The sequence below is a fragment of the Engystomops pustulosus genome, chromosome 11 (assembly GCF_040894005.1).
Source record: "Engystomops pustulosus chromosome 11, aEngPut4.maternal, whole genome shotgun sequence".
Classification (NCBI taxonomy): Eukaryota; Metazoa; Chordata; class Amphibia; order Anura; family Leptodactylidae; genus Engystomops; species Engystomops pustulosus.
This window is the reverse complement of record NC_092421.1, coordinates 73,085,122-73,105,845: the sequence shown is the minus strand read 5'-3', so window position 1 is coordinate 73,105,845 and position 20,724 is coordinate 73,085,122. Positions and strand designations below refer to the sequence as shown.

Sequence of the window (20,724 nt, the reverse complement as noted above, 5' to 3'; positions counted from 1 at the left end):
CCTTTAAATGGGGTTCTTTCAATACAAGAACTTACTATCAGCCACATAAAATGAGATTTGCCAGTGGCATTCAAATACTGGGACACTCATAATAAGAATTGGGAGACCTCTGTCAGTCAAACTCTGTGCACCCAATTAAATAGCGTCTTTGACAGTCGCATTGACCATGAATCGGCTGAAATGCATCAAACAGTAGACATAGGACCTACCTTCTTATAACTGGTGGGGGGGTCTCAGTAGTAGGACCACCGCTTATCTATCACATGTCTGATGTAGTGGAGATGCTTCAGTTTTGGGCTCAGGGGTCCATCTCATTGTGACACTATGGTAGATTGCTCCTTTATTAATTACTGTGTAAATAGGACTTGCCATTCAGGATTCTGGGAAAGCTGAGTGATACCTCATGTGTACTATCTGCAGCAGTGAGCCATGTTCCTGTGTGACCTTCCCTGTCCCACTGTCTTTTGAGCTCCGGTCCTGGAAACAAATGGACTGGAAATCGTTGACTTGTGATCTTTCCATTCAGGCCGGGGCTTAGCAGCGTCAGCAGCATCTGTTATTACAGCGCGGACAACACGGGGGAAGCAACATCAGCGTCTGAGCGCCCTGCACCCATCATGCATCTACTCCAGGACCCCCATAGAGCCCAGCGTTAGATATGGCATCCAATCACCGTGTCCTCTGCAAGTCCCTACTCTACAGTCCTATAGGGACCCATAGTTCTGTTTTATCCTGAGCTTCTGGGATTAAAGGGAACCTGTCAGCAGGTGGACCCATACAGGCTGCAGACAAGCCCTGGAAAGATGTGTACTATTCAGCAGCAGGACTGTGAAATATGGATTTCTATTCCAGGATCATAGCTCCTCCAAGTGCAATGGAGATGCGTCTTCACACTGCTGTGCTCTGTGCTCTCTGCAGGGAGTTTTATATAAATTGTCCCTGGAGAGATGTGTAATCAGACCTTTGTGGTGTTAGTAGTATATTTCAGAATTGTATTGGCAGTATGTCCTCACACTGCTTTGCTCTGTGCCCCTTCTCTCTGCTCCTAATAATTGCTCTAGTCATTTGCTGGTTGCATACAGCAGTCTCTGAGAGAGAAGTGGAAGAGCTGTGACATCGCTCAGTGTAGAGCCCACAGAGCACAGCAGTGTGAGGAGACTTAAACTATGCACTTGGAGAAGCTACAATCCTGGAATACAAATCCATATTTCACAGTCCTGCTGCTACTAACAACATACACAAAGGTAAGAGTACACATCTCTCCAGGGCTTGACTGCAGCCTGTGTGGGTCAGGTTCCCTTTATTCCCAGAAGTTTAGGATAAACAGAACTATGGGTCCCTATGGGACTGTAGAGTACTGGACACAAGTGCTGGAGGCTGGATATACCCTGTGTACAGACCTGTGGAGAAACCTCTGCCCCTGAAGTAGGGTCAGCATCTATAAAGTAATATTAGGGAGTTGTTATTTCTGCGCTTCCCTGTTATATTTTGCAGTAGAGATTTTTTAGGAGTGTAGGGGCCACACATCACTCCTCCGGGGCCCTGACCGTTGATGTCTCTGCTGTCACCAGACATGGACAATACCTGATAATGTTGGCAGACGTGCGCTTGTCCTATGAGGGGTTAATCCAGGATAAAGTGGCGCAGGCACCGATGGCCATGTATAGTCACAAGCGGCCACCCCTCCCCCCACATTCTCAGATAAGAGGCTATTTTAATGCAGTCCATCAGGTGTAGATCAGAGCACAAGGTCAGACCCCCCCCCCCAGTGTAATAACAGGAGGCCGCTCACACCAGGGCTCACACCGGCACCCCCAAACCTCAGGCCGAGCCCAGACACATGGGATTCACCTGCATCCGGGCAAAATAACCACATAGTGACCTCTACCCCCCCCCCCCCCCCCTCTGTTTGCTGTCAGTGACTGCAAACATTCTTGTTAACATCCAAAAGCTAAAAATACTACTCACAGCGGAGGGTTCGTTACAGTTGTCTTTACAAGGACTTGTGGGCGTAAAGGGTTAATACCAAAGTTAAAGGTTGTTTTCTGTAGACAGCACATGGCACGTGACTAATGGGACCCTCACGATCAGGAGAATGAGGGGCTTGTCTCCTCTTTAAGAACGGTGCATCGGCACATCCCCAACATTTACTAGGGGCAAAAAGGACCCTCCTCCTTGTGGTCAATGGGGGTCCCTCCAGTCCCTTTTACCCCCATCGCATGATAGTGGACAAAATAAGACTGGACTCCAGACTGATACATTGTAGCGAAGTCTCAGGGCAACATCCAGATAAAGGGATGAGACACGAGATAACTCTCTTCCATGTGAGGTTGCGTTCACACATGGCCTTTTTTGGTTGTGTTTTATATATTACATGCTTTTGGATGATGCCACACATGGCGTTTTTCTTCCGTTTTTAATCATGCGATTTTTGTCCGTTTAGAATCGCACCCGTTTTGTGACCGTTTACCGTGCATATGGCTGGTTACAACATGTTTATTAAGATAATCTGGAAAAACGGTCAAAACTGATGCGTTTTAAAACTGGCTGAAAATACATGCTTAAAAACAGAACAAAACCGCCATGTGTGGCACCCCCCTTTGGCCGGCGGCACATGTGGCGTTTTGAACCCGTTTTTTAAGCAGTCCGTTAAAAAACGCATCAGTTTTTTTTTGTTTTTTTTACCAGTTTTAATTAAGAATAATTGGTAAAACCTGTCAAAAACGCATGCCTTTTTTAATAGACTGCTTTAAACGGCCTAAAAACGGGTTCAAAATGCCACGTGTGCCGCTGGCCTTATGGGCCAGTGACTGATGATTTGGGTCATGTGCCTTCTGTGAGGGTCTACCGAATCTTATTGGTTGCAGTCATAGTTGCGCCCACCGGGGCGGGCCTCGGCCCGATCGCATCGGCGTTTCTATGGAAAAGCCTGTGATCGGGAACGAGCCGCCGGTGTTTTGTGTTAATTTAACTCGAAACACCGGCAGCTCGTTCCCGATCACAGGCATTTCCATAGAAACGCCGATGCGATCGGGCCGAGGCCCACCCCGGTGGGCGCGACTTTGTTTGCGTTTGCAAGCGCAGACAAAGCGCCACGTGTGGCACCGGCCGAAGAATGTCGGAAGAAAAAACAAGAAAGTGCCCGATCTGCTCTAGGAATTCAGTTTATTTGCGTCACTTTTCGTTTATACTTTGTTACGCTTTGTTTGCATTTACGCATGCTTTCTTCAAACGCATCACAACCGCTGAGAAGAGATTACATTACATTACATTGCTGTCAACGTTGCGTTCATAAAACGCATGTGTTAACATTGTGTTAAATCTTGTGTTTGCTAATTCTATGTAAACACATGCTCTAACATCGCGTTAAAACTTACTTTTTGTAAACGCAATGTTGACAATAAAGTAATTAGGCAAATCTCCTCTTCTCAGTTGTTGTGATACTTTAGAAAACATATGCGTTAATGCAAACAAAATGCAACGTGTGAACACGGTGCACTCCAGGCACATTCAAAGCTGCATCTCGGCTTTCCCAGGCACAGATATATCCATGGACAGCACGGACCATGGACTATGCGCTACCGCCGTCTTACGTGTTGGCGTGTGCGTCTGACAGCCTCCTCCAGAATCACACGTACACGTGTCATATACATTGAATTGCTGGCACATTGTTCCAATTAAGTCATATAGGAATCATGTGCTGCGAACCGTAAACCACATTGCAGCCTGTAATCTGAAAGAGCTGAGATCTGTGCATCTCCTCCTCTGGGAAAGTTGGGTGACAACCGACATGGCGGCCTTAGAATTAGCTTCCGAATTCTTTGCTGATCCATTAGGTGGCTCCTTGGCACAGGATCAGATGACTGCAGCTTATTGATGGTCTCCATATCCCGGTCTCTTCGGATGCTGTCAGTTTTCTGATGGGATTTTTGAGATAATTATAATATTTCATTAATTTCTCCAGTTTCACGTATCATCTTACAAGGAAAAGCTGAAATATTGCGAATGAAACCTGATCGACCGCGGCTGTAATTACTGAGTCTGACTAATAAACCTCAACACTGCACCGAGACAATGAACCCCTGTCCTATAGTGTCACCCAACCGGAATCATATAATAAGTCAGTAACCCTTTACTGTCTTACAGCCTCAGCGCCGAGATAACAAGAGTAACCTTACCCTGGAATGAAATGGCTGATAACAGAGAGTAATAGATTGTATCTCCCCTGTACAGTCCCCTCTCCCCGGGATGTAATGGCTGATAACAGAGAGTAATAAATTCTATCCCTCCCCTGTACAGTCTCCTCTCCCCTGATGAAATGGCTGATAACAGAGAGTAATAGGTTGTATCCCCCCTGTACAGTCTCCTCTCCCCTGATGAAATGGCTGATAACAGAGAGTAATAGATTGTATCCCCCTGTACAGTCACCTCTCCCCTGACGAAATGGCTGATAACAGAGAGTAATAGATTGTACCCCCCTGTACAGTCTCCTCTCCCTGGGATGAAATGGCTGATAACAGAGAGTAATATATTGTACCCCCCCTGTACAGTCTCCTCTCCCCAGGATGAAATGGCTGATAACAGAGAGTAATAGATTGTATCCCCCTGTACAGTCTCCTCTCCCCAAGATGAAATGGCTGATAACAGAGAGTAATAGATTGTATCCCCCCCTGTACAGTCTCCTCTCCCCAGGATGAAATGGCTGATAACAGTGAGTAATAGATTGTATCCTCCCCCTGTACAGTCTCCTCTCCCCGAGGTGTAATGGCTGATAACAGAGAGTAATAGCTTGTGTCTCTATAATCCGCGGTCTCTGTCTTGCAGTTGCACACGCTCAGGACTCCTCTCAGTCTGCAGAGAAGCCAATCATCCGCTGCCATAAATGTGGGGATCCGTGTAAGGGGGAGGTGCTGCGCGTCCAGGCCAAGCACTTCCACATCAAATGCTTCATATGTAAAGGTAAGATTCATGATGGAAGCGTGTAACATGTATGTGTCCTGTATGTGTCTATAGGGAGGATCACATCTCCCTGTGTATGCAGGACCCGCTGCCAAGTAATGCAATGTCCTGCTCCCCCATAAAATCTGCTAAAATGTGTAAATGATCCCAGACGTCCGTGTGTCTGTGTCCCCGCCGTGCTTACAATCGCCACATTTTGCACAGTCGCTTTCTGTGACTCATGGATCGTCATAGACCAGGTTTGAGCCGAAATTTTCACCCTGCGCTTTCCAAAATCCACTTATTACCCACCATATACAGGAGCCATTGTCTGCAGCTGCTGCTGCTGCAGGTGGAAGCTGAGCTGTGATTGGTTGCCATTCTGCCACAGGTCATTAATATGAGCTCTGAGCTGTTATTGGTTACTATAGGCAATGAGTATAAGACGCTTATGTGTGAGGTGATGTGAATAGAGACAGAGAGAAAAAGATAGAAACAGTCCAGAGAGACAGTCCAGAGACAGTTACATACAGTGACAAAGTCCAGAGAGACGGTCAGAGTCAGTTACATACAGAAAGTCAGAGACAGTTACATACAGAGAAGCAGTCAGAGACAGAGGTCCAGAGACCTCATATACCGAGGGAGAGACAGAGCCAGTCACAATCAGAGGGAGAGACAGAGACTGTCACACACAGAGGGAGAGACAGAGACTGTCACACACAGAGGGAGAGACAGAGACTGTCACACACAGAGGGAGAGACAGAGACTGTCACACACAGAGGGAGAGACAGAGACTGTCACACACAGAGGGAGAGACAGAGACTGTCACACACAGAGGGAGAGACAGAGACTGTCACACACAGAGGGAGAGACAGAGACTGTCACACACAGAGGGAGAGACAGAGACTGTCACACACAGAGCGAGAGACAGAGACTGTCACACACAGAGGGAGAGACAGAGACTGTCACACACAGAGGGAGAGACAGAGACTGTCACACACAGAGGGAGAGACAGAGACTGTCACACACAGAGGGAGAGACAGAGACTGTCACACACAGAGGGAGAGACAGAGACTGTCACACACAGAGGGAGAGACAGAGACTGTCACACACAGAGGGAGAGACAGAGACTGTCACACACAGAGGGAGAGACAGAGACTGTCACACACAGAGGGAGAGACAGGGACAGTCCAGACACAGAGGGAAAGACAGGGACAGTCCAGACACAGAGGGAAAGACGGGGACAGTCCAGACACAGAGGGAGAGACGGGGACAGTCCAGACACAGAGGGAGAGACGGGGACAGTCCAGACACAGAGGGAGAGACGGAGACAGTCCAGACACAGAGGGAGAGACGGGGACAGTCCAGACACAGAGGGAGAGACAGGGACAGTCCAGACACAGAGGGAGAGACAGGGACAGTCCAGACACAGAGGGAGAGACAGGGACAGTCCAGACACAGAGGGAGAGACAGGGACAGTCCAGACACAGAGGGAGAGACAGGGACAGTCCAGACACAGAGGGAGAGACAGGGACAGTCCAGACACAGAGGGAGAGACAGAGACAGTCCAGACACAGAGGGAAAGACAGAGACAGTCCAGACACAGAGGGAGAGACAGGGACAGTCCAGACACAGAGGGAGAGACAGAGACAGTCCAGACACAGCCAGAAAGAGAGCTGCATATAAAATATTTTTCGTTAACCCATTTTATTTTGTTATAGCTAAGATCAGATATTTACTATCCCGGCCTATGCCTGGAGCTACATGAAATGTAATGATGATTATTAGAGAACAGCAATGTCTTGACACAGAGAAAGATTATGACATCGTCTGCAGGTCCCAGCAGTCACCGGTCAGTAGGGAGGGCACAGGACCTCAGCACCGGTCACCAGTCTCTTACACGGCTCTGCTGGGATCTGCTCCACTCTTCTTCCAGACTCTTCGAAACTTTTATGACTTGTGGGTTTCTTGGCCATAACTTTGTCACCAGAGGTTTTCTATTTGGTTTCAGGCCATTTTGTTGATACAATGTTTTCTGTTACTTGCAATTGTTTTACTTGTTTTGCTGTGTGACAGGGGACATTGTCCTGCATGTAAATTGCTGCTGATTGATAAATGTAAGGAAGGAACCACTTGTTGTTGGAGAAGGTTCTGATATACTCTTACATTCACTCTGCCATGTGGCTGTATGAGAGATCCTGTCCTGCTGCAGAAAACATTTCCCAAACAATGGCACTTCCTCCACCACTTTCCACTGACTGACAGCCTTTCACCAGTTTGTCTCATCATTCCCCAAAAAATTAAACTTGCTTTCATCACTAAAGTGTACTGTGGACACCATACAGCAGTCATAGTCTGAAAAGATGTCATCACCAGGGGGCGCCATACAGCAGTCATAGTCTAAAAAGATGTCATCACCAGGGGGCGCCATACAGCAGTCCTAGTCTATACAGATGTCACCACCAGGGGGCGCCATACAGCAGTCCCAGTCTATACAGATGTCACCACCAGGGGGCGCCATACAGCAGTCCTAGTCTATACAGATGTCACCACCAAGGGGCACCATACAGCAGTCATAGTCTATACAGATGTCACCACCAGGGGGTGCCATATAGCAGTCATAGTCTATACAGATGTCACCACCAGGGGGTGCCATACAGCAGTCATAGTCTATACAGATGTCACCACCAGGGGGCGCCATACAGCAGTCATAGTCTATACAGATGTCACCACCAGGGGGCGCCATACAGCAGTCATAGTCTATACAGATGTCACCACCAGGGGGCGCCATACAGCAGTCCTAGTCTATACAGATGTCACCACCAGGGGGCGCCATACAGCAGTCCTAGTCTATACAGATGTCACCACCAAGGGGCACCATACAGCAGTCATAGTCTATACAGATGTCACCTCCAGGGGGCGCCATACAGCAGTCATAGTCTATACAGATGTCACCACCAGGGGGCGCCATACAGCAGTCATAGTCTATACAGATGTCACCACCAGGGGTTGCCATACAGCAGTCATAGTCTATACAGATGTCACCACCAGGGGGCGCCATACAGCAGTCCTAGTCTATACAGATGTCACCACCAGGGGGCGCCATACAGCAGTCCTAGTCTATACAGATGTCACCACCAGGGGGCGCCATACAGCAGTCATAGTCTATACAGGTGTCACCAGGGTTGCCATATAGCAGTCATAGTCTATACAGGTGTCAGCAGGGGCGCCCCCTACTGCTGGGGTCTGTGGGGGGCGTAGTATGGATCCCATATATATATCTCTCACAGTTAAAGGGAGGTGCCACTCCTATTACTGTGCTTCTGTTATGGGAGGACTCAGACACCTCAACTCTCATCCTCTCCATAATCTCATTGTGCAGAATAATCAGCATAGTGTGTACAATGTCCTGTGACCCCCCCTACCCCCACCGATAACGTGACCCTGCAGCTGCTGATAACAGAGAACACTTGTAGTAATGGATAGACTGCAGCTGACAAGAGAGAGGCCAGTGCAAGACACATAGGGATGGAGCCCAACGCATCGGATTCATCTATGGTGTTACATGGGACTACAGGTAATATCTACTTCATAATCTTTATTCAGAGAGATATCACTGTGCTATCTGTGGTGTTACATAGGACTGCAGGACACATCTACTACATGATCTGTACTCAGAGATATCACTGTGTTATCTGTGGTGTTACATAGGACTGCAGGAGACTTCTATTACATAATCTGTACTCAGAGAGATATCACTGTGTTATCTGTGGTGTTACATAGGACTGCAGGAGACTTCTATTACATAATCTGTACTCAGAGAGATATCACTGTGTTATCTGTGGTGTTACATAGGACTGCAGGACACATCTACTACATGATCTGTACTCAGAGAGATATCACTGTGTTATCTGTGGTGTTACATAGGACTGCAGGACACATCTACTACATGATCTGTACTCAGAGAGATATCACTGTGTTATCTGTGGTGTTACATAGGACTGCAGGTCACATCTACTACATGATCTGTACTCAGAGATATATCACTGTGTTATCTGTGGTGTTACATAGGACTGCAGGGCACATCTACTACATGATCTGTACTCAGAGATATCACTGTGTTATCTGTGGTGTTACATAGGACTGCAGGAGACTTCTATTACATAATCTGTACTCAGAGAGATATCACTGTGTTATCTGTGGTGTTACATAGGACTGCAGGACACATCTACTACATGATCTGTACTCAGAGATATCACTGTGTTATCTGTGGTGTTACATAGGACTGCAGGACACATCTACTACATGATCTGTACTCAGAGAGATATCACTGTGCTATCTGTGGTGTTACATAGGACTGCAGGAGACTTCTATTACATAATCTGTACTCAGAGAGATATCACTGTGTTATCTGTGGTGTTACATAGGACTGCAGGTCACATCTACTACATGATCTGTACTCAGAGATATCACTGTGTTATCTGTGGTGTTACATAGGACTGCAGGATACATCTACTACATGATCTGTACTCAGAGAGATATCACTGTGTTATCTGTGGTGTTACATAGGACTGCAGGACACATCTACTACATGATCTGTACTCAGAGAGATATCACTGTGCTATCTGTGGTGTTACATAGGACTGCAGGAGACTTCTATTACATAATCTGTACTCAGAGAGATATCACTGTGTTATCTGTGGTGTTACATAGGACTGCAGGACACATCTACTACATGATCTGTACTCAGAGAGATATCACTGTGTTATCTGTGGTGTTACATAGGACTGCAGGACACATCTACTACATGATCTGTACTCAGAGAGATATCACTGTGTTATCTGTGGTGTTACATAGGACTGCAGGTCACATCTACTACATGATCTGTACTCAGAGATATATCACTGTGTTATCTGTGGTGTTACATAGGACTGCAGGAGACTTCTATTACATAATCTGTACTCAGAGAGATATCACTGTGTTATCTGTGGTGTTACATAGGACTGCAGGACACATCTACTACATGATCTGTACTCAGAGATATCACTGTGTTATCTGTGGTGTTACATAGGACTGCAGGACACATCTACTACATGATCTGTACTCAGAGAGATATCACTGTGCTATCTGTGGTGTTACATAGGACTGCAGGAGACTTCTATTACATAATCTGTACTCAGAGAGATATCACTGTGTTATCTGTGGTGTTACATAGGACTGCAGGTCACATCTACTACATGATCTGTACTCAGAGATATCACTGTGTTATCTGTGGTGTTACATAGGACTGCAGGTCACATCTACTACATGATCTGTACTCAGAGATATCACTGTGTTATCTGTGGTGTTACATAGGACTGCAGGTCACATCTACTACATGATCTGTACTCAGAGAGATATCACTGTGTTATCTGTGGTGTTACATAGGACTGCAGGACACATCTACTACATGATCTGTACTCAGAGAGATATCACTGTGTTATCTGTGGTGTTACATAGGACTGCAGGTCACATCTACTACATGATCTGTACTCAGAGATATATCACTGTGTTATCTGTGGTGTTACATAGGACTGCAGGACACATCTACTACATGATCTGTACTCAGAGAGATATCACTGTGTTATCTGTGGTGTTACATAGGACTGCAGGACACATCTACTACATGATCTGTACTCAGAGATATCACTGTGTTATCTGTGGTGTTACATAGGACTGCAGGACACTTCTATTACATAATCTGTACTCAGAGAGATATCACTGTGCTATCTGTGGTGTTACATGGGACTGCAGGACACTTCTACTACATAATCTGTACTTAGGGATATCACTGTGTTATCTGTAGTGTTACATAGGACTGCAGGACACTTCTACTACATGATCTGTACTCAGAGAGATATCACTGTGTTATTTGTGGTGTTACATAGGACTGCAGGTCACATCTACTACATGATCTGTACTCAGAGATATCACTGTGCTATCTGTGGTGTTACATGGGACTGCAGGACACATCTACATGATCTGTAGTCAGAGAGATATCACTGTGTTATCTGTGGTGTTACATGGGACTGCAGGACACATCTACTACATGATCTGTACTCAGAGATATCACTGTGCTATCTGTGGTGTTACATAGGACTGCAGGTCACATCTACTACATGATCTGTACTCAGAGATATCACTGTGTTATCTGTGGTGTTACATAGGACTGCAGGACACATCTACTACATGATCTGTACTCAGAGAGATATCACTGTGTTATCTGTGGTGTTACATAGGACTGCAGGACACATCTACTACATGATCTGTACTCTTAGAGTTATTACTGTGTTATTTGTGTTGTTACATGGGACTGGAGGTGACTGTGGTGTCGGTCTCTCACTGTCTACACTCCTGTATATTGCGGAGATATCGTCTGTCACGGAGGTTGTAGGAGACAACTTGATGACACTCTGTTTCTTCTCATCGATATCCACTGTATCATTATTGTGCTGGGCTCAGGGTAGTGTTGGGGGGGCTCAGGGTAGTGTTGGGGGGGGGCTCAGGGTAGTGTTGGGGGGGCTCAGGGTAGTGTTGGGGGGGCTCAGGGTAGTGTTGGGGGGGGGGGGCTCAGGGTAGTGTTGGGGGGGTCAGGGTTGTGTTGGGGGGGCTCTGGGTAGTATTGGGGGGCTCAGGGTAGTGTTGGAGGGGGTGCTCAGGGTAGTGTTGTGGGAGGGGGGCTCTGGGTAATGTTGGGGGGGTCAGGGTAGTGTTGGGGGCGAGGGGTTGTGTTGGGGGAGGGGGGCTCACGGTAGTGTTAGGGGGAGGGGGGCTCTGGGTAGTATTGGGGGGCTCAGGGTAGTGTTGGAGGGGGTGCTCAGGGTAGTGTTGTGGGAGGGGGGCTCTGGGTAATGTTGGGGGGGGGGTCAGGGTAGTGTTGGGGGCGAGGGGAGGCTCAGGGTTGTGTTGGGGGGGGGGCTCTGGGTAGCATTGGGGGGCTCAGGGTAGTGTTGGAGGGGGTGCTCAGGGTAGTGTTGTGGGAGGGGGGCTCTGGGTAATGTTGGGGGGGTCAGGGTAGTGTTGGGGGCGAGGGGGGGCTCAGGGTTGTGTTGGGGGGGGGCTCTGGGTAGTATTGGGGGGCTCAGGGTAGTGTTGGGGGGGCTCAGGGTAGTGTTGGGGGGGCTCTGGGTAGTGTTGGGGAGGGGGGCTCTGGGTAGTGTTAGGGGAGGGGGGCTCTGGGTAATGTTGGGAGGGTCAGGGTAGTGTTGGGGGGGGCTCAGGCTAGTGTTGGGGGGGCTCTAGGTAGTGTTGGGGGGGGCTCTGGGTAGTGTTGGGGGGAGGGGGGCTCAGGGTAGTGTTTGGGGAGGGGGGCTCTGGGTAGTGTTGGGGGGGGGCTCTGGGTTGTGTTGGGGGAGGGGGGCTCAGGGTAGTGTTAGGGGGAGGGGGGCTCTGGGTAGTATTGGGGAGCTCAGGGTAGTGTTGTGGGAGGGGGGCTCTGGGTAATGTTGGGGGGGTCAGGGTAGTGTTGGGGGCGAGGGGTTGTGTTGGGGGGGCTCTGGGTTGTGTTGGGGGAGGGGGGCTCACGGTAGTGTTAGGGGGAGGGGGGCTCTGGGTAGTATTGGGGGGCTCAGGGTAGTGTTGGAGGGGGTGCTCAGGGTAGTGTTGTGGGAGGGGGGCTCTGGGTAATGTTGGGGGGGTCAGGGTAGTGTTGGGGCGAGGGGTTGTGTTGGGGGGGGGGCTCTGGGTAGTATTGGGGGGCTCAGGGTAGTGTTGTGGGAGGGGGCTCTGGGTAATGTTGGGGGGGTCAGGGTTGTGTTGGGGGGGGCTCTGGGTAGTATTGGGGGGCTCAGGGTAGTGTTGGAGGGGGTGCTCAGGGTAGTGTTGTGGGAGGGGGGCTCTGGGTAGTGTTGGGAGGGTCAGGGTAGTGTTTTGGGGGGCTTTGGGTAGTGTTGGGGTCAGGGGGCTCTGGGTAATGTTGGGGGGGTCAGGGTAGTGTTTTGGGGGGGCTGTATGCGGCTCCTTCCCGGGGCCCTGCTGGGAGTAGAGCAGTGATTGTGGTCGGGTGTCATGGATCTCATGAAGGTGATTTCTAAGGAATCTGATCCGGGAGCGGCTGACCTTGGATCTGTGTAGGAGAGGATGCCGCTCCAGTTACAGACACTCATCCATTTTTAATGAAAATATGGGAAATTCAGGAAGATTGTCTACACGGAGGCGACAGCGGGATTCCCAAAAGACATCACAGAGCTGAGATCTATGGGTGTGATACACCATTACATGGTCCAGTATAGGAATTAGATACATCATCACAATGCGGAGCTATAGAGGTTATATCACAGGGCTTGACATATAGCATCTAGATACAGCAGTTAGATAAGACACAGATAAGGCTTAGATACAGCAATTATGGATTAGATACACAGGTGTACTTATATTTGGTTATTTTTGTTCTTTTCTCCTGTGTGTGACCAGGACAACAGGGTGACACACTGAAACGCAACCCGCTGCACAGTGCTGAGGCTTTGCAGACCTAGTGTTCTCAGGACCATATATCAGGACTGTTCTCAGGACTGTTCTCAGGACTGTTCTCAGGACTGTTCTCAGGACTGTTCTCAGGACTGTTCTCAGGACTGTTCTCAGGACTGTTCTCAGGACTGTTCTCAGGACTGTTCTCAGGACTGTTCTCAGGACCGTACATCAGGACTGTTCTCAGGACCGTACATCAGGACTGTTCTCAGGACCGTATATCAGGACTGTTCTCAGCACTGTATATCAGGACTGTTTTCAGGACCGTACATCAGGACTGTTCTCAGGACCGTACATCAGGACTGTTCTCAGCACCGTACATCAGGACTGTTCTCAGGACCGTACATCAGGACTGTTTTCAGGACCGTACATCAGGACTGTTTTCAGGACCGTACATCAGGACTGTTTTCAGGACCGTACATCAGGACTGTTCTCAGGACCGTACATCAGGACTGTTCTCAGGACCGTACATCAGGACTGTTTTCAGGACCGTACATCAGGACTGTTTTCAGGACCGTACATCAGGACTGTTCTCAGGACCGTACATCAGGACTGTTCTCAGGACCGTACATCAGGACTGTTCTCAGGACCGTACATCAGGACCGTACATCAGGACTGTTCTCAGGACCGTACATCAGGACTGTTTTCAGGACCGTACATCAGGACTGTTTTCAGGACCGTACATCAGGACTGTTCTCAGGACCGTTCTCAGGATCGTTCTCAGGACCATGTATCCGGACCGTTCTCAGGACCATGTATCCGGACCGTTCTCAGGACCATGTATCAGGACCGTTCTCAGGACCATGTATCAGGACCGTATATCAGGACTGTTCTCGGGACCATGTATCAGGACCGTTCTCAGGACCATGTATCAGGACCGTATATCAGGACCGTATATCAGGACTGTTCTCGGGACCGTTCTCCAGGTATATAGATCTTCCTATACATTCTAACGAACATTTTCTTGGCGAGTGTTTCTATTTAGTGACTGTAAATGGAGATCCGGAAAATGAAGAATAAACATTTCTGCCGCTTTGTAACTTGGCGTCACATGACTTGCCTTGTATTGTTGGGAGTAGTAGTTCTCCTGTAGACTAGCTGGTTACGTGATAATCCAGAGCTCCTCATCTACAGGAATAATCTGGGCCTCTAATCCCACAGATGATGCTGGAAGCATTGTGCGGGCGCTGCTGCTGCAGAATTACTTTGACTTGTGTCCAGAAGACGTCTTAGTCTCTGCAGACGAGGTGGGAAGGAGTTCCATGCCGTATTACCTCCCTGAGCCATAGTATTGCCCTGTATTGTGGATGCCCCAGGGATGCCAGTGTGATGGGAGGGAAGCTGTGTCTGAGAGGGCAGAAGGGGCATGGACACTGGTGTAGTCTGCTGCTGTGTGGCGGGGCTGGTGCTGTGTCTGGCGGGAGGGGCTGGCGCCGTGTGTGTGGGGCTGGCGTTGTGTGTGGGAGGGGCTGGCGGCGCCTTGTGTGGGAGGGGGGCTGGCGCTGTGTGGGGGGGTTGGGGCTGGCACTGTGTGGGGGGGTTGGGGCTGGCGCTGTGTGGGGGGGTTGGGGCTGGCGCTGTGTGGGGGGGGTTGGGGCTGGCACTGTGTGGGGGGGTTGGGGCTGGCACTGTGTGGGGGGGTTGGGGCTGGCGCTGTGTGGGGGGGTTGGGGCTGGCGCTGTGTGGGGGGGCTGGGCTGGCGCTGTGTGGGGGGGGTTGGGGCTGGCGCTGTGTGTGGGGGCTGAGTGGGGGGGCTGGGCTGCCGCTGTGTGTGTGTGTGTGGCGGCTGGGGCTGGCGCTGCGTGTGGGGGCTGGAGCTGTGTGGTGGGGCTGCTGGGTGTGGAGTCTGGCGCTGTGTGTGGTGTCTAGGGCTGGCGCTGTATATGTGTGGGGGCTGGCACTGCTGGGTGTGGAGTTTGGCGCTGTGTGTGGTGTCTAGGGCTGGCGCTGTATATGTGTGGGGGCTGGCACTGCTACGTGGGGAGTCTGGGGCGGGCGCTGGTTGTGGATTCTGGGGCGGGCGCTGGGTGTGGAGTCTGGGGCGGGCGCTGGGTGTGGGAGAGGTGCCACTTTGCTTGTTTGTATTTTGAGAAAGGGTTGAGTACCCGAAATGCGTCATAGGACATCTGACACTTTTTATGAAACATGTTTTATTGGGTCTTTATGATCTGAATAAATTAGAATTATTTTATACTTGTGGCTTCATGTGCATTTGGCACTTTTTGGAGTGTTTCCTCGCCTCTTATTTTGCCTTTTATTACTATTGTTCATTTTCCGGACCCTGGGGTACCCCAGTGCTTTGAGTTGTGGAAACGGATTTATAGAGGCCCTCCTGTTGGTTTGGCTGATAAGGAATCGCCCTGCCCATGGGTGGGATTGTATATGCTAGAACCCAAGAAACCACCCGGTGATCACCTCTATTTATTATCACTTTGGAATCTGATCACCAGTATTACCCGAGGCGCCGCACTCTGTCTGTTCTGTCTTTTTGGCGGCTGTGGTGGAGGCTGGCGCTGTGCCCAGCACTCTGTTATTATTTACATGCAGTGTAATGAGGCGGATAGTAAGAAGGACAATGGGAAATAAAGTTTGTGGTAGAAGAAGAATAAGAATCACAAGACGTGAGAACCGGAGCCGAGAAGATAGAGGATGAGCAGGTAGTCACCGGTGGGGAAGGGGGGTTGGAGGCGACACGGGGGACCCACGAATATACCGGGGGCGTTACAGGGGATATAGAGGAAAGACAGGGACAAGTGACCAGTACAGACCAAGACCCTTTCCTCCATTGTGTGCTGCCATTTCCCGTGGGTGCACACCACTCCCCCGGCTTTACCTACCTCTCTTCTATCCTGTAGAATCATCAGCGGTGACTGCGTTAACCCTATCCTGGCTAAGCGCTAAATAAACACGCTGATAAATATGCGTGCGAAGATCATTGTCCTTATATCAGTTTCTGGGCTTATAAATGTCCCACGATTGTCTCTACCTCCTCCACTTTTCACCTTCTCCTACTTACGCCTCATTTGTTACGTGAATCTAGATGTCGGAGTCGGATTTATGGAGTGCAACAAATCTCCCCCACTGGGGCCTATTTATAAACAGCATATAAGGCAGCGCATGGTTTGCCAGCATATGATGTGCCCCCCATGCTGATCCACTATGCCCCTTCACACCACTCCACAACCATAATATATATATATATATATATATATATATATATATATATACACATGTAGCACCTCAAAGTGATATATACATGCAGTGCTTCCGTATAATATATACCTGCAACACTTACAAATATATACATGCAGCACATGATATTACATATTATATATAAACAAATGATATGTACGTGCTGAGGATAGTGACAAGTTTTATCTGTCATCAGGGGTTGAGGGTCTCTGGGGGCGGGCATAAGATCCCTGCTGAGGGGAGATGAAATTCTATGGGGATCCTGATGGAGGTGGTGGGACCTAGTGTGGCCCTTAGAAAGTGGGAACTTGAGATCTTTGGGATCTCCTGGGGAAGGTACTCAGAAGTTCTTGGGTCACCTGGAGGAAGGTCCTGAGATGCTTGGGGTCTTCTGACCCTTGTATGTGAATATAATAGAATATAATATTCTATATATTAACCCAATATATAGAGAGTGATCAGTGGGGGATGAAATTTGCCCCCTGCTCGTTCGCTGGTTGTTACTTTCTCTGGTTCTGTAGTCACACTTCAAGCTGCAGCGATGGTACTGATGCGGTTTCCTTGTCTCTCTTCTCCCGCAGTCTGTGGCTGTGACTTGGCGCAGGGCGGCTTCTTCATCAAGAACGGCGAGTACCTGTGCACGTTGGACTACCAGCGCATGTATGGGACACAGTGCAGCGGCTGCGGGGAGTTTGTGGAGGGAGAAGTGGTGACAGCGCTGGGGAAGACCTACCACCCCGCCTGCTTTGCCTGCACCGTCTGCAGGTAAGTCCTTCCCTGCATCCCCTGCCATACAGGAGATACTGGCACACTTGGGTTACCCAGGTGATGGGTGAGGTACTGCAGGTACCCTGGAGGTGGCGCCGCCTCCTGGTGACATCTTCTTCTTGCTTCTCTTTCAGACGTCCGTTTCCGCCCGGCGACCGTGTGACGTTCAATGGGAGAGACTGCCTGTGCCAGGAGTGTGCCGCCCAACCCATGTCACCCGGAGCCAAGGAGATGTCTACCCCCAGTAGTAAGTGGACCACAGGGTTATAGGGCAACTCCACCCGACCCGGACAGATCTGTTGTCTTATCTGCTGTTTTATCTGACTCAGAGCTTCACTAAAGCTTCCATAGAGTTACATGCACTGGTATATAGATGCATCTCCTCAGAGATCTCTCTATATATCACTGCATTATTGATTTATTTTTATAACCTATAGTTAATATAGTTACATTGAATTAATAAAGATACAAAATACATTTTACAAATTATATTAACATTACCAGGACAAGCATAATAATACATACAATAAACTGTCATAAAAAACTAAATCTCTCCTAGTAAAAGCTGGTTGGTCATTACTGATCACATGCGTTTCATTGGAAATGTATATGAGATCAGGTTGAGCCCCGCCCCCATTGCGTTTCTAAATGCAATGTAAACGCCCCATGTGACCGCACCCTAAACATTGAATTCACGTCTTGAAATTATTGTATCACGCTCAAAATTCTGGTATCGGTGCAATCCTATGTGTGGGGTTCAGGGGGTGGGAAGAAAGGGGGTGCAGGGGTACAACAGAGTCCTGTACAGAAGAGGTGGACGAGCTCCAGCACCAGACTCGAGCACCCGATGTTTTGCATGTGAACACAAACGCAATGCAAGCAGCACATGTGGGCGCACCCTAAGGCCATTTTTGCTGCATTTTAAACCCATCAAGGAAAAACTCATCCTATAAGAGCTTCTGTGTTTTCACCAAAAATGCAACAAAAACACCCCAGAAATGCCACGTGTCAACAAGCCTTAACTGTGGAATCAGAACTGCAGCTTTGGATGTGACTTGAGCATCAGATCAGAAGACTCCTCCTGAGGCAATGTTCCTCTTTTGTTCCTCCTGGGAATGGATTGATGGGGGGGCAGATTTCTGTCCCGGATTCTACAATTCCTCCTGCGGATACTGATGGAGCCAGAATCTATGAGTCCTAGGGAGATGCAGAACCTTGAGGTGTCCTCTTTTTGTTATTTCCACCACATGCTCATGAGGAGTCACCCAGCTTTGCCGAGCCCCAGCTCTGCACCCTGGTGGACGTGCTCTATTGTTACTAGAGACTGGATCATGTGCCGCAGCCCTGCCCCCTGGTGGACTTGTCCTGTTACTACCACAGAATGGATCCTTTAATGCAGCACTGCCCCCTGGTGGACGTGACCTGTTACTACCACAGAATGGATCCTTTACTGCAGCACTGCCCCCTGGTGGTCGTGTCCTGTTACTACCAGAGCCTACATTCTGTGCTGCAGCGCTGCCCCCTAGCGTTGTTTCCTGTTACTATCACAGACTGGATCCTGTGCTACAGCGCTGCCCTCTGCTAGAAGTGCTCTGTTACTACCACAGATTGGATCCGGAGCCGCAACACTGCCCTCTGGTGGATGTGTCCTGTTACTACCCTAGACTGGATCCTGTGCTGCAGCTCTGCCCCCTGGTGGATGCGTCCTGTTACTACCACAGACTGGATCCTGTCCTGCAGCTCTGCCCCCTGGTGGATGTGAATTGTTACTACCATAGACTGCATTCAGAGTCTCAGCACTGCCCCCTGGTGGACGTGTCCTGTTACTACCACAGACTGGATCCTGTTCTGCAGTACTGCCCCCTGGTGGATCCGTCCTGTTACTACCATAGACTTCATCTGGAGCCTCAGTACTGCCCCCTGGTGGACGTGTCCTGTTACTACCACATACTGGATTCTTTTTGCAGCACTCCCCCCTGGTGGACATGGTTTGTTACTACCATAGACTGGATCCTGTACTGCAGCTCTGCCCCTGATGGACGTGTCCTGTTACTACCACAGCTTGGATCCTGCACTGCATTGCTGCCCACTGGTGGACGTGTCCTGTGACTACCACAGACTGGATTCTGTGTAGCAGCGATGCTCTCTGGTGGACGTGACTTGTTACTACCACAGACTGGATCCTGTGCTGCAGCGCTGCCCCCTGGTGGATGTGACTTGTTACTAACACAGACTGGATCCTGTGCTGCAGCGCTGCCCCTTGGTGGATGTGACTTGTTACTAACAGAGACTGGATCCTGTGCTGCAGCGCTGCCCCTGGTGGACGTGTCCAGTTACTACCACAGCCTGGATCCTGTGCTGTAGCGCTGCCCCCTGGTGGATGCGTCCTGTTACTACCACAGCTTGGATCCTGCACTGCATTGCTGCCAACTGGTGGACGTGACTTGTTACTACCACAGCCTGGATCCTGTGTAGCAGCGATGCTCTCTGGTGGACGTGACTTGTTACTACCACAGACTGGATCCTGTGCTGCAGCGCTGCCCCCTGGTGGATGTGACTTGTTACTAACACAGACTGGATCCTGTGCTGCAGCGCTGCCCCCTGGTGGATGTAACTTGTTACTAACAGAGACTGGATCCTGTGCTGCAGCGCTGCCCCTGGTGGACGTGTCCAGTTACTACCACAGCCTGGATCCTGTGCTGTAGCGCTGCCCCCTGGTGGATGCGTCCTGTTACTACCACAGCTTGGATCCTGCACTGCATTGCTGCCAACTGGTGGACGTGACTTGTTACTACCACAGCCTGGATCCTGTGTAGCAGCGATGCTCTCTGGTGGACGTGACTTGTTACTACCACAGACTGGATCCTGTGCTGCAGCGCTGCCCCCTGGTGGATGTGACTTGTTACTAACACAGACTGGATCCTGTGCTGCAGCGCTGCCCCCTGGTGGATGTGACTTGTTACTAACAGAGACTGGATCCTGTGCTGCAGCACTGCCCCCTGGTGGACTTGTCCTGTAACTAGCACAGCCTGGATCCTGTGCTGCAGCACTGCCCCCTGGTGGATGCGTCCTGTTACTACCATATACTGGATCCTGTGTTGCAGCGCTGCCCCCTGGTGGACATGGCTTGTTACTACCACAGACTGGATCCTGTGTTGCATCGCTGCCCCCTGGTGGACGTGTCCTGTTACTACCACAGCTTGGATCCTGCACTGCATTGCTGCCCACTGGTGGACGTGTCCTGTTACTACCACAGCCTGGATCCTGTGCTGTAGCGATGCTCTCTGGTGGATGTGACTTGTTACTACCACAGATTATCAG

General features: G+C 49.7%; 1 protein-coding gene across 27 annotated transcripts in view; it reads left to right on the top strand.

The window, feature by feature from the left end:
* Window positions 1-20,724, top strand: part of ABLIM1 (actin binding LIM protein 1) — a 139,362-nt gene that overhangs the window by 67,048 nt on the left and 51,590 nt on the right. For 24 of the 27 annotated variants that reach the window (XM_072129377.1, XM_072129368.1, XM_072129361.1 and 21 more), the window contains 3 exons: window positions 4,825-4,959; window positions 17,217-17,400; window positions 17,538-17,650. In XM_072129377.1, coding sequence (XP_071985478.1) covers window positions 4,825-4,959; window positions 17,217-17,400; window positions 17,538-17,650 — 432 coding nt within the window. Of the gene's footprint in view, window positions 1-4,688; window positions 4,712-4,824; window positions 4,960-8,383; window positions 8,516-15,601; window positions 16,101-17,216; window positions 17,401-17,537; window positions 17,651-20,724 lie in introns of those variants that run through there. The other 3 variants (XM_072129369.1, XM_072129372.1, XM_072129376.1) reach the window with 3 other exon arrangements.